Source organism: Maylandia zebra, linkage group LG10 (assembly GCF_041146795.1).
Source record: "Maylandia zebra isolate NMK-2024a linkage group LG10, Mzebra_GT3a, whole genome shotgun sequence".
Classification (NCBI taxonomy): Eukaryota; Metazoa; Chordata; class Actinopteri; order Cichliformes; family Cichlidae; genus Maylandia; species Maylandia zebra.
In genome coordinates, this window is record NC_135176.1 from 6,593,246 (window position 1) to 6,606,724 (window position 13,479).

The 13,479-nt window shown below is 38.8% G+C and overlaps 1 protein-coding gene across 5 annotated transcripts in view; it reads left to right on the forward strand.

Annotated features, from left to right (window-relative positions):
• Positions 1-4,099: 4,099 nt before the first annotated feature.
• The window catches only part of cblb (Cbl proto-oncogene B, E3 ubiquitin protein ligase), a 162,977-nt gene continuing 153,597 nt past the window's right edge, over positions 4,100-13,479 (forward strand). For 2 of the 5 annotated variants that reach the window (XM_014412992.3, XM_004575081.5), the window contains exons 1-3: positions 5,428-5,665; positions 6,294-6,464; positions 8,083-8,333. In XM_014412992.3, the coding sequence (XP_014268478.1) occupies positions 6,297-6,464; positions 8,083-8,333 (419 nt within the window). In that variant the 5' untranslated portion in view covers positions 5,428-5,665; positions 6,294-6,296. The other 3 variants (XM_014412993.3, XM_023154987.2, XM_014412994.2) reach the window with 3 other exon arrangements.

Below are 13,479 nucleotides of genomic sequence, written 5' to 3' on the forward strand. Positions count from 1 at the left end.
CTTGTTAGTGTTATATCTTCACTGTGTATGGCTCTGAATTCTTTGGCTAAAGCCTGAAATCAGAGGTGCTCTTCTGCCTGGTATAACTCACAAACCACAGATAACCTGTGAGCTGGAGACGAAATTGTGTCTCACTAATTTAAAAGGTCTTTATTTAACCAGTAAAAAAGTCTGTTGCTTTATATATATATATATATATATATATATATATATATATATTTTTTTTTTTTTTTTTTTTTTTTTTAAAAAGCTTGTAACATCTTACTATTAGTGATTGAAGAAGATAGACAATAGGCAAAAATATTCATAACCATCTGAGCTTTCTGAATTAACTTTTGATAATTATCTTCAAATTATCAATATGTCTATTAGACCCCATTCTTACAAGACAGCTCAAAGAAGTCCTACAACCTTAAATATGATCAATAATAATGGATTGGATTTTATATAGCGCTTTTATAGGCACCCAAAGCACTTTACAATGCCACTATTCATTCACTCACTGGTGGAGGAAAGCTACGGTTGCCCCAGGGCAGCCACAGCTGCCCTGGGGCAGACTGACAGAAGCGAGGCTGCCATATCACGCCATCTGGCCAATACCAGTAGGCAGTAGGGTAAAGTGTCTTGCCCAAGGACACAACGACCAGGACAGAGAGCCCGGGGATCGAACCGGCGACCTTCCGGTTACAGATACGCTTCCCAACCCCCTGAGCCACGGTGAGGTCAATATATGTCAGTTAATGGGTTATAGTCATATTTTTCCTTCAACCCAATTTCTTCCTGCCTGTATGATGAGTTCCATGGGGAATTGAGAAAGACCTTTTCTCACCTCATCTCTGAGGGCAGCACAGCTAAGAAACTGTTAGAGAGTTTTCCTCCAAGCTCTGAATGATCAGATAAGGGATCAATTAGCCTCATGGGACTCCTCTTTCAAGGATTTGGGTCAAAAGGATCTGGGGATACGGATAGCAGATCCATGACCTCTTCTAAACCCTGGTTATTGCTATCAGTAAAACTTAGCCTAAACCAGGTTACTCGGTCACTACAGGCCCTTCTAGATTCAGAGGATGAACAGAACATCATAGACACGGAATTAGCGAACCAACTGCATCTATCACTCATCCCTTTAAACCCACCTGTCCCGGTTACCGCTCTGAACAATCAAGTGTTTGGCGTAATAATGCATCCATAATAACCCATCCAACCGAACGTGTCTGTCTGGTCATGTCAAGCAACTCCTGGGAGACTCACATTTTATTTTATCTTTTGGCTCAAAAAAAGACGGCACACTCTGTCCCTGTATAAATTTCCGGAGGCTGAATGAAATCACTGTCAAAAATAAGTATCCTCTGCTGTTTATTAATTCACATTTGAGCCCATCCACAGTTCCACAGTATTTACTGCAGCAAATACCTATGGTACTTTCCCACATCCACCCTCGCCACCATACTCAACTGGATCCACACCGCCAGATTCTCCTGCCACCCTGGCGTGAGTAAAACCATTTCATTATTCACGCATCACTTTTGGTGGGAGTCCCTAAAAAAGGATCTGAGGAGCTATGCAGCTGCCTGCCAAACTGTGCCTGTATAAACACCATAATCGACACCCCATCGGATTGCTCTAACACAGACCCTGGTCGCAGATTGCACTGGATTTTGTTAATGGCCTTCCTCAGGCAGAACTGTAATACTCACCATAGTTGACAGGTTTTCCAAATGAGCTCATGTCATTGCTCTGGACAAATTACCCTTTTGAAATAATTTCAGATTGTGGTCCCCAGTTCATTTTGCAAGTCTGGAAGTCCTTGAGCTCGGCACTCAGGACCCGGTCAGTCTCAGTTCTGGTTATCAACCCCAAAACAACAGCCTAACTGAATGACTGAATTAGGAACTGGAATCCGGTGTCCGCTGTATCACCTCTCACAACCCGGAAACCTGGTCATCATATCTCAAATAGGTAGAGCTTGCTCACAATTCTCTCACTGCCTCTGCTACTGGTCCCTCGCCTTTCGAAGCACCCCTAGGATATCAACCACCGCTTTTCCCAGAGGCAGATATAGATCTGGCGGTTCCCTAATTTCAGTACCACTTCCAACTATGCCAACACATCTGGGCACAGGCCTTGGAAAGGCTTCTCAGTTCAGTCAAACGCCAGCACCAGTATGCTAACTGCCGCAGGACACCCGCCCCCAGGTATCAGGTGGGGCTGAAGGTATGGCTCGCAGGTCATGGACATTCTCCACTTAATGCCCCAAAACATAAGAAACTTGTCTGCTGTAGGGCCAGTACAGTGTTAGTGCTGGCACCTTGTAAGCCATTGTCTTACAAGGTGCCAGCAGTAGAGATAGATGTGTTCAAGCCTTTCATCTCCAGAGGTTTTCCTTCACTGACTGGAAGTGAGGTGGATATGGGCAGAAATCTGTGACATCAGAAACTGAATTTGAATAAGTTAAATTCAAATTTAAATTGCTCAGATTGAATGTGACTTGTAACTTGAATAAATGCTTTTAAAAACTGAATATGAATTAGCCTAATTTGAAATTCAATTTATTGGTTTGAAAATGATCATCACTAAACCGAAATTGAATGTTATAGTTTGAAAATGAATTCATTTGCTTTGAAAATGTATTTTATCCTTTAAAATTTAGCTCTCGAATAATTTCAGATTCACTTAACACATGTTAAATACAATATTACATTTGGATCACTTTTTATTATTGCTGTAATAAACCTTTTGCACTTTTTCCTCGAGTCTGCACTTCAGTCCGTTCAGTCCACCATGACACTGTTCATGTTACTAGTTCATTTCAGCCTCACTTTAACAGGGTAGGATCCAAGGTAACAGGATCCTCATGCTACTTGGTGTTACCTTGAGGCTCAATCATGTCTCTCTACCTCACTTTCACCATTATTATTTTCATCCCTTCCTGTTTCCCTGTGACAATATACAGATAACCCTGTTGCAATTCCCTGTCTAAAAATATGGTATCAAATCCGGCCACACCTTAATTCTGTCTCTGCCTTTGCTCTGGCCCCAATGTGTAACAATCATCTCTCCCCCATCTCCTTTGGAATCTTCCCTCCATATATGTGCAAGAAATGGTATAAAATGTTTTTTAAATCATTTTTTCAAAGACAACACTTTTAGTGATATGTCTTATTTGTACGATTTGCCCTCATTTCATTTATTCCGCTATTCTCAAATAAGATACTGTGCAGCCTCTATTTTCCCAGTTTCCAAATCAGCCCCCCAAGCATTCATGGAAGGACTTATTTTAATTGAAACCTCACAGTAAGACTCTCATATTAAGAATATATACTTTCATTATTGCATTGGGCAATTACTCAACCAAAAATATCACTTCCAGTTGGGAATAGGAACTGTGTCCTAAGTTTGGGGAAGATTACTGGGACACTGCCGCTCCGCTTTTTAACTCCAGCCGATAGGACCATTTCTCACACCCATAAACATAAACTTCTCTTTACTCTTTTTTATACTGCTGACACTTTATTCACTCTTAGTCACTTATAGTTATTTATTCACTTATTTTGTCTCTCTAATTTTAAAACTGTGTATATACTGTATATTCTAAGTATTTTTTTTTATCTCATTTTTATTGTCTGTTTATGCCCTGTCCTTATCTTTAAGGTCATGATGCTCTGTTGTCTCTTAATTGCCCCTTGGGGATAAATAAAGTCTCTCTGATCTGATCCAAAAGTAGTTGACAGAATCCATACCTCATCCTCATGTGCAAGACTTACCCTTACCAGTTTAAGACAGTATACAGATTGCACTTGTCAAAATCAAGACTATATAAAATTTATGTTGTAATCATCAATCTCACATTTATTACATTTTATTTTTGCATAAGATTTTCCCTGTGTTATGCTTGCTGACAGATGCTATTTGTAGTATTAATAATTAAAAGCACTGCCATAGGCAATGAATAAGGGAAAAGAGATAGCAGTTAGAGTTGGTGCGATTTGCTTCTCCCGGGCAGACCTGCCAGTTGCTGCCAATATATGACACTGTTAATTAAACATTGGTAAAATTTATTAGCGTGCAATGGTCTTTTTACGTTGTTAACACCGGTTAACACAACTTCCCGGAAGCAGCGCCAGCTGGAACTCTCCCGAGGACGGTGGCGGTGAAAGAATAGCAGCGCTATCCTCGTAGGACACCGAGGACAGCGTTAATCCGAACGGTGAGGTCCGCCGCCTTAACGGTAAATTTGAAGGTCCGATTAATGCTCGCAAAACGATTACCGACCTGTCATTTTTACCACCAGCAACCGATTCTCTAACTTCCAGAGAACTTCCTTATACGACGCAACGGTTGGGGAACTGAGTGTGTGGGGGGTTGGGGGGCTGGGGGGCTGCAGATGGTTTCCTTGTTTGCTGGGAAGATCCGTGGTTCGATCATCAGAATAAAGACAACGTTCTCAGTGGTTGTATCAGGAAGAACATCAGCCATTAAGATCTAACAAATCACAGCGGAGTTATATGTAAATGCTGTAATCACTACTACACAACTTCAATAACACGTTTATTTGAGGGCGCACATTTGTCACACCCAAGCACTCTTGTCACTTCCGGTATAACACTGCTCGTTCCGACTGAAAGGAGTGGGAGCGGCCCTCATGTCACGTTGTGGTTGTAGCAAGATTCCAGAACAAGGCTAAAACGATGCAGGAACTTAGACTACTGTACCTCTAAAATAAAAGCACAGACTTTACGCTATGAGTTGCGTTTGTGTGACGCAAAAAAGACAAGATGAATGTAGCCAGCAACAGACACAAAAAGACAATTTAAAAAATAAAGGCAAAAGTTAAACAAAACACATTTGTGCTGGGAAATTTACATATCTTGTGTTGAATGTAAGATATGTCAAATTCAATTCTGCAATATTTATAAAGGAATAGAGTCTTCATAGCTCTGAGATGGGCCTGGGAGGTCGAGTGCTATGCTATGCACTACTTTAGTTTTTCATAAGACTACATCCTGATTAACCATTGCCACTTGAAACGATAATCATAAATTAATCAAGAGATATAGTCCTGTGATCTATTATTTTGAGTGTTAATAATATGGGCTACAGTGTCTAATTCTTATATTGACCAAAATAAAAGGAAAGAAGTCGACAAAATTATTTTTACATAATCTCTAACAGTCCTATCTTTGATTACAACAGACAGTGATGACATAATCACCTTAAATTCATCTTGTTGTTGGCCGTCATTTTTGTCCAACTGGTCTATTAAAAGAGCATGATTGTTGGGTGTTGATTTTAATTTCAAAGAAAATCGAATACAAGCTGACCACGGAGCTGAAAATCTAGATGTAAATGATTTCATCAATCGTCACTTTATTTTGAAATGTTCCACTGGAAGTATAATGTTTAGAGCATTTAACTTCACACCTATTTTGTTGTACAAAACGTATTGTGCCTCGGGTTTATACAGCTCCTCCGGCTACTCCTAGGGAGTTGCTCTTATTTGACAATTATAAATTTTGAGGATTTATAGTGAAATAACAGAACTATATAGGCTGGATACTTTTCATGCCCATTTTTTTCAGCTTTGGACTCTGGGATAGTTCTTGTTTTTGTGTTGGATGTGGACCGAATTCAGTAGGGATCCCAGCAGACATTCCCCTGTGATTTGGTAAGTTAGGACTTTGTTCCCCTCCAACATCCGTCTATATAAGTGTAAGAATCTTGTGTGACCTCAGTCACAGTCGCTTAAAACGAAAAATCTGCCTCCCGGAAACAGTGGTTATATGGTAACTTACGTTCATAACAGGTAGTTCATGAAAACCAGAAAAACGAATAAGTTAACATACGACAAGATCACTGCACACAAAGTAAAAACTTGATCCTTAATCAAACCACAAAGGAAGAGGACGGAATATAATAAGCAGCTTATTTTGTGCAGCTTAATTTTGCAGTTAAAGTTCTGGATGTGTAAAATTAACATGCAAATCAGGTGACATGCACTCATCAGGAAAGACACTAAAACCTATATTGCAGGGGTTTAACTGACAAGTCCAGGACCAAGGAGAAGTGTGTGTGTGTGTGTGGGGGGGAACTAAGAAGAAGCTCGGTATAATAAACATCTTATATAGGCTGTGCATATTCTCTCATCATTCTCTCTGTCTGAAAACATATTAATGAAAAAATAACAACTGTAACTGTTTTCGCTGATTTTTTTTTCTATTAGAAATTTACTTTTTTTTTTCAAATGTTTTCATGCCATTTAATGTTTTGATAGTACAAATTCTGTGTGATTGTAGGAAATGGCAACTGCTCTCAGTAGTCGATATCCTGGTGGACGTGGACCAAATAGAAGTAAGGGGCGAATTTTAGGCATCATTGATGCCATCCAGGATGCAGTGGGGCCACCCAAACAAGCAGTTGCTGACCGGAGGACTGTAGAAAAAACTTGGAAACTCATGGATAAAGTTGTAAGTCTTGAGAAATGACCTTGGCCATCAGTGCTTCTAAAGTGATATGCAGTGCCTTTTGACATCCAAACATGGTATATATTATGTTATCAAAGAAGTTCAATTTTGTTCCCATCTGACCAGACTGTATCCTCACAGACTTGTCTAAATGTTGTTCAGCAAACTTTAAACACACTTTAACATGCTTTTTCTTCAGCAATGGAGTCTTGGATCATGAGCATCCATACAGGCCATGGCATTTGAGATTATTACTTAATATCTTCTTTAAAACACTTGTACCTGCTGATTCCAAGCCTTTCTGTACCTCTTCACAAATGGTCCTTGGCTCTTGGACAACTCTTCTGATAGTTGTTTTCACTCCTCTGAATTATAGCCCAAACAGTGCTCACTGGAATCTTCAATAGTTTAGAAATTCTTCTGTAAACAATGCCATCATTGTGTTTCTTGCAACAATAAAGTTCCATAGGTCTTGAGAGCACTCAGTGGTTTACCCATCACAAGATATTTCTTGTGTGAAACCTTGGTAATGAGACAGCTTTTAATAGGGCATCAGTTGGGACTGAACCATCAGTCTATCTATCCATCTGTCCAATTTCTTCCACTTATCCATGTGGTCAGCAGCCTAAGCAGAGAAGCCCAGAGATCCCTCTCCCTAGAACCAACTCCTCTAGCTTGTCTGGGGGGAACATTAAGGCAGTTGAGAGATATAATCTCTCCAGCGTGTCCTGGGTCTGCTACAGGGCCTAGATGCTCTATTCTCAGCTTCTCCCGGATTGTCTATCTCCTCACCCTATCACTAAGGGAGAGTCCAGCCACCCTTCAGAGAAAGTTCATTTCTGCTGGTTGTGTCCGCAATCTTGTTTTTTCAGTCACCCCCCAGAGCTCGTGACCATTGGTGAAGGTAGGGATGTAGATCGACCACTAAATCAAGAGCTCAATTTTCACGCTCAGCTCCCTTTTGACCATGACGGCAACACTGCTGCCACAGTACCAATCCACCTATTGCTTTCCCATTCTCCTCTCCCCTCACTTGTAAACAAGCCACCAAATGATGAAACCAAATGAACCACATCCTCTGCAAAAAGCAGAGATGAGTGGAGACCACTTAAGTGGAAACCTTCCCTTACTTAGCTACACCTAGAAATTTTGTCCAGAAAACAGCTGAAGCACTTGATATCCATTTGCATTAATTGGCAGGATGGCTTTCTAATTACTGATAGAGTTTAGCTGGTGTCAGGCTTTCCATGTATTTTTGCACCTCCCTTTCTTCATGTGTTCAATACTTTTTCCCTGTGTTGTTTATCATCATTACACACAACTTAATTAAGAGACATCTGTGGTTTGATTTCTTTGCATATGTGGGTTGGATGGGTTTACCGACATATGGTGAGAATTTCATCTCAATAGAACCTTTAGAACTACATTTATTTACAAAAGTCCTTATCAAAATCCGTCATATACATACCTGAGTTACATAATGAAACTAGTATATGCATAATATTGTTCCTGTTGTTCCTCTCATGCTGCCACAGCTGCTCAGGTAGAGTGGCAGGAGAAAATTTGATGTGCATTGAGAAAACATTGATTTTTCATTTATTGATTAATTCCTTTGCAACAGGTGCGGCTCTGCCAAAATCCCAGACTCCAACTGAAAAACAGTCCACCATATATCCTGGATATTTTACCTGATGCCTACCAACACCTGCGGGTCATACTAGGCAAATATGAAGAGAACCAGATGATCATACAGCTTAGTGAGAATGATTACTTTAAAATCTACATTGATAGCCTTATGAAGAAATCCAAACGAGCTATCCGGCTCTTCAAAGAGGGAAGAGAGAGGATGTACGAGGAGCAGTCACAGGACAGGTATGACGACGGGATATTTCCTGGCTTTTGTGTTTTATGTTAACACAGATTTTCTTGGTTTTCTCTGGAAGACTGCTTTAAGAGAAGTAGCTATCATATGATGTCTCTCAGACAGAATAGGAACAATAATAATTAACAGTTTTGTTTCAGATTTAAAAATTACAAGCTTTTTGGAGGTACACTCTGTTCTGGCCACTTCATTCCAAAGCTATATATATTTGTGTACATTTGGGCACAGTAGATGCTCCTTGATGCCCTCAGATGTCAGTTTCCTTTTTGAATACTGTACGAGACGGTGCTCTCTTTTTGTTTTACTCATGATAACCATAGTCACAGAGACAACATGACTTACTTACTTACATGTCTTACCATTCACCTTTAAATGTTATTTAAATAACATTTTCTTAAAATCTTAATAGCTCAGTTTTCCAGCCTCTTACAACCAACTCATATGTGTGACACTTGCAATTACAACTGTGAAAGTCAAAAGTTTCCATAAGTACTTCAACACACCAACTCCTGCTCTTTGTCTTAACGCTCAATATTAAGTTGCAGGTTGATTCATCTGAAAAATATATTGGAATGATCTTGACAACTTTAAGTTGTTTTTTTTTTTTTTATCTCAGCCACATCGTGATGATAGATATTTGTAACTGTACATGGCTGGTTAGCCAGCTGAAATACTGTGATAGCAGAATGAAGATGATTCTCTGTGAAAACTTTACCCATTGCAGAGTTACAGGAAGAACACTTCACATTCTTTCCATGGTTCGAGTTGCAAAGTAGTCATATAATCCAAAAAGTAACTATGCAGAGAGTCTCTGCTGCAATTTCATCTGTTTTCAAGGTGCACTGCTTCACTGTACTCTGCAGTCCATATTGGAGCTTAATAAAACACACATATATTAAATTATTTTTTACTGATTTTTTTACTTTATTCTTTTTTACTGATGTCCAGACAGCCCTTCTGACTGGCTTTCTTCCCAAACTATCTAAGGATAAATGCCACTACACATCTTGCGCATTGCAAAGATTTGATATGAAATTCTGATTTTTTTCAAATGCAAGCCTGTCATGTAACATATACAGAAGGCCCAGCCAGATGCTGTATTCAATTCCAGAAACTTCTTGCTATGAGTCAACAGGTATAAAAACTAAATGATTTATGTCATTTAAAAACTGTTTTTGCAATAGGTAATTTAAATGTGTAAGGCTCCAGTAATTCTCAGGAGCCCTTTCTGATAGCTATGTGCAGAGCTTCAGAGGGAAAATCCCCACACACTTTACATCCGCTTCATATATTTCCTTTTTATCTCAGCTGAAGAAGCATCCAGCACCCTTTTTGATCTGTATGTGTGAAACTCTTTCTCTCTTTTTTTCTTACTTTTATTCTCTTATTGCCTCTGATTGTATAGGCTTAATTTATTGCAGTAAAACACAGTGTTTACTATAAACACTATATGTTGCTGTTGCAATATGGTAAAGAAGAAACCATAGAAACATATATTTCACGTGTGAAAATTTATAAATGTCATATCTGAATCACCTGACAAATTATTTAGCTATTTAGTACATTCTTGGTAGTTACATGATGTTGTATGAGTCAGTATTTCTAGACTTTTAAGATAGCTGTTTTCATTTGCATAAAGCTAAGAGTCATGCGGTGTGTGTGGGTTCGTGATGATTCCTTCTGCTTCAATGAAGTCTAAAAGAACAGTTGAACCAGTTGCAGGGTTTGATTTCTGTGTTAATCAAATTGATTTCCGGTTATATCAAATAGCTTTTGCAGTTACAACATGAGGTTGAGCTTTTACATTATATGCATATGTTGCAGGATGCCTGTTAAACCAGACTAAGTGAGAAGTGTTCCAGCAGTTTTTCCCATAGTTGAATTTTGGAACCTATACCAGTGATTATTAGGGAGAAAGTACATCCTGATATTTACATATCAGCAAATATTTTTCAAAATATTTTCACAAATACTATACATAGATGTTAAAGATGTGAAACTGGAAAATGATAGGGGCATTATTCATCAACTCTTCTCAATGTTCTCAAGTGGATGTTCTGCTGACACATTGAAAGAATGGCAAACAGTTTCAAAAATACATGCATCCTTTTTTGCTGTCTAGCAATGACTCTTTTAACATAAGCAACTCAATTTCACTAGCATACAATGTTTAAATAGACCCTAGCTAGAACAGTGTGAAAAAATATGTAGTTGTAAATATATAGTCCGAGTTTATTCATACATCTTTTTATTCATATCATGAGAAAGTAGACTCTTAAACATACAGGCAAGAGGCTCTCTTTCATCCTACAAAAGACTGAGAGACAGGGTGTCTGTGTGTCTTTGCTTATGTCTGTTTGAGTAATTGTGTTTTAAACTGGAGAAGTACGTTCAAGCACACATCTGTGAAGGTTATGTGAAGAAGAGCATTTCTAAAAGTTTAAGAATGATCTGCAGTCTCTTTTGTATTAAATTTGAGCCTCTCATTAGAAACAGACTCATGGCTGTTTTATTTAATTGAGCAAGTTAACCTCTTCCTTTTCAATTTTTTACTTTCTAGTACAAATCTTTGACACCATAGTACTTTAGTGACTCTCTCTATTTGTCCTGCCCATTGGCAGTTAATGCCCAAAGCAGATGATGTCATTCTTAAGCAAGGGTAAACCCTTTTTAGAAAAGAGCCCATCAAACAGCCTAAAATGACACTGACAAACATGAGTGGTTTCATAATTCATGGCTGAAAATGATAAATTTATTATATAAAATGTCATTTGCTAAAACCGAGCCGTAAAACAAAGTTGCAGTAAATTAGCTCTGCTAAAAAAGATTTTTTTTTCCTGATCTTGCTGAAGGTTGCGTCAACTTATGCTGAAACAACTTTTTTTCTTCTGTGATCCTCATTTGATAGTTCACATACTACATACTTTTGTACTCTCATATACATTTTTATGTAGCCTATATTTCTGTGACATTTTATACCAGAATAGTTAAGGTGTTAAGATTATTAAAATCTCAAAAGAGCATTAGCAAGGACTGTTTATATTTTTTAGCATATGACCACTCAGCAAACTGCCAAGAAAAACATTTATTTAATAGGAAGGGAAGTGATCCTCTCCAAAAATAGGCTTAGCATGGGGCAGTTATCTTCTGTGGCTAGTTGAGAGTTGAGGGTAAAGAAAAGAGAGAATAAAAGTATAGACGGAAAAGAAAAGCATAGTCCATTTTTCTTTGTTTAATTTGATATTCACTGTATCAGTTATTTCTTTTAATTTGTTCATGAGAATGGGCATGCTTTTACTGTACTGTGCAAAAGTTTTAGGCAGGTGTAAAAAAAATGCTGTAAACAAAGAATGCTTTCAGAAATGGAAGTGTTAATCATTTATTTTTATCAATCAACAAAATGCAGTGAATGAACAAAAGAGAAATCTAAATCAAATCAATATTTGGTGTGACCACCCTTTGCCTTCTTCTAGGTACAGTTGCACACAGTTTTTGAAGGAACTCGGCTGGCAGGTTGTTCCAAAAATCTTGGAGAACTAACCACAGGTCTTCTGTGGATGTAGGCTTCCTAACATCCTTTTGTCTTTTCATGTAATCTCTGACACCATCGATGATGTTAAAATCAGGGCTCTGTGGGGGCCATACTATCACTTCCAGGCCTTCTTGTTCTTCTTTACACTGAAGATAGTTCTTAATGGCTTCGACTGTATGTTTGGGATCATTGTCCTGCTGCAGAATAAATTTGGGGCCAATCATACACTTCCCTGATGGTATTGCATGATGGAGAAATATCTGCCTGTATTTCTCAGCATTGAGAACACCATTAATCCTGACCAAATCTCCAACTCCATTTGCAGAAATGCATCCCAAACGTTCAAGGAACCTCCACCATGCTTCACTGTTGCCTGCAGACACTCATTATTGCACCGCTCTCCAGCCCTTCAACAAACAAACTGCCTTCTGCTACAGCCAAATATTTCTAATTTTGACTCATCAGTCCAGAGCACCTCCTGCCATTTTTCTGCACCCCCATTTCCTATGTTTACGTGCATACTTGAGTCACTTGGCCTTGTTTCTACGTCAAAGGCATGGCTTTTTGGCTGCAACTCTTCCATAAAGACCACTTCTGGCCAGACTTCTCCAGACATTAGATGGAATGTCCCACTGGTTTCTGCCAGTTCTGAGCTTATGGCACTGCTGGACATCTTCTGATTTCAAAGGGTAATAAGCACTGCTGCAGTAAGTTTCCTTGACCGACCACTTGTGTCTATGATCCTTTACATTGCCCGTTTCTTTATGCCTCCTCAAAAGAGCTTGAACAGCACATCTTGAAACCCCAGTCTGCTTTGAAATCTTTGTCTGGGAGAGTATAACTACCTTGTGCCTTGTTGCTGTGCTCAATCTTGCCATGACATGAAACTGTCTTTCACAACCTCAACTTGGTAGCAGAGTTTGGCCTACAAAATCCCTGACTTTGTGCAATTGTACTATAAGAACTAATGCTTATTTGAAGGCTAAAGGCAGTAACGCCAAATAACTGATTTGATTTAAATTTTTGTTCACTCACTTTGCATTTTGTAAATTGATAAAAATAAACAAACATTACAACAATCATATATTCCTGAAAGCATTCTTTGTTTACTGAATTTTTTCACACCTGCCTAAAACCTTTTGCACAGTACTGTATTTCTGCAACTAACATGTATAGGCTTGATCTGGAATGTACTTCTGCAGAAGGATTTTTATTACGCTTGTTGATGTGTCATAGTGAGCAGTCCTTTGAAATGATGATGTCACATGTTCCCATGGAAGGTCTGAGCCTGAGTAAGCTTCCACAAAGTAGAACCTGGGTAGGAATAAGTCTCAGCATAAATGTATGTGTGTTTGTGAGAGTACATACATACAAAGGACTGGAAAGCTATTTTGAGAGGTTTACTCACTGCCTTCTGACTAAGGGTTTATATCAATGTGCTTTGACCTGCAGTATTATGCCCCCACCCTTCAAACACACATGAAGAAAAAAGAACAGCCCCTCCACTGTTGGATCAAAGCTTGGATTGAGTCATTTGGTTCCAAAGGGCACATTTATTTCTTTTGTCCACATCCTCCAGCTGTAAATGGGAAATGTAGCCTTTA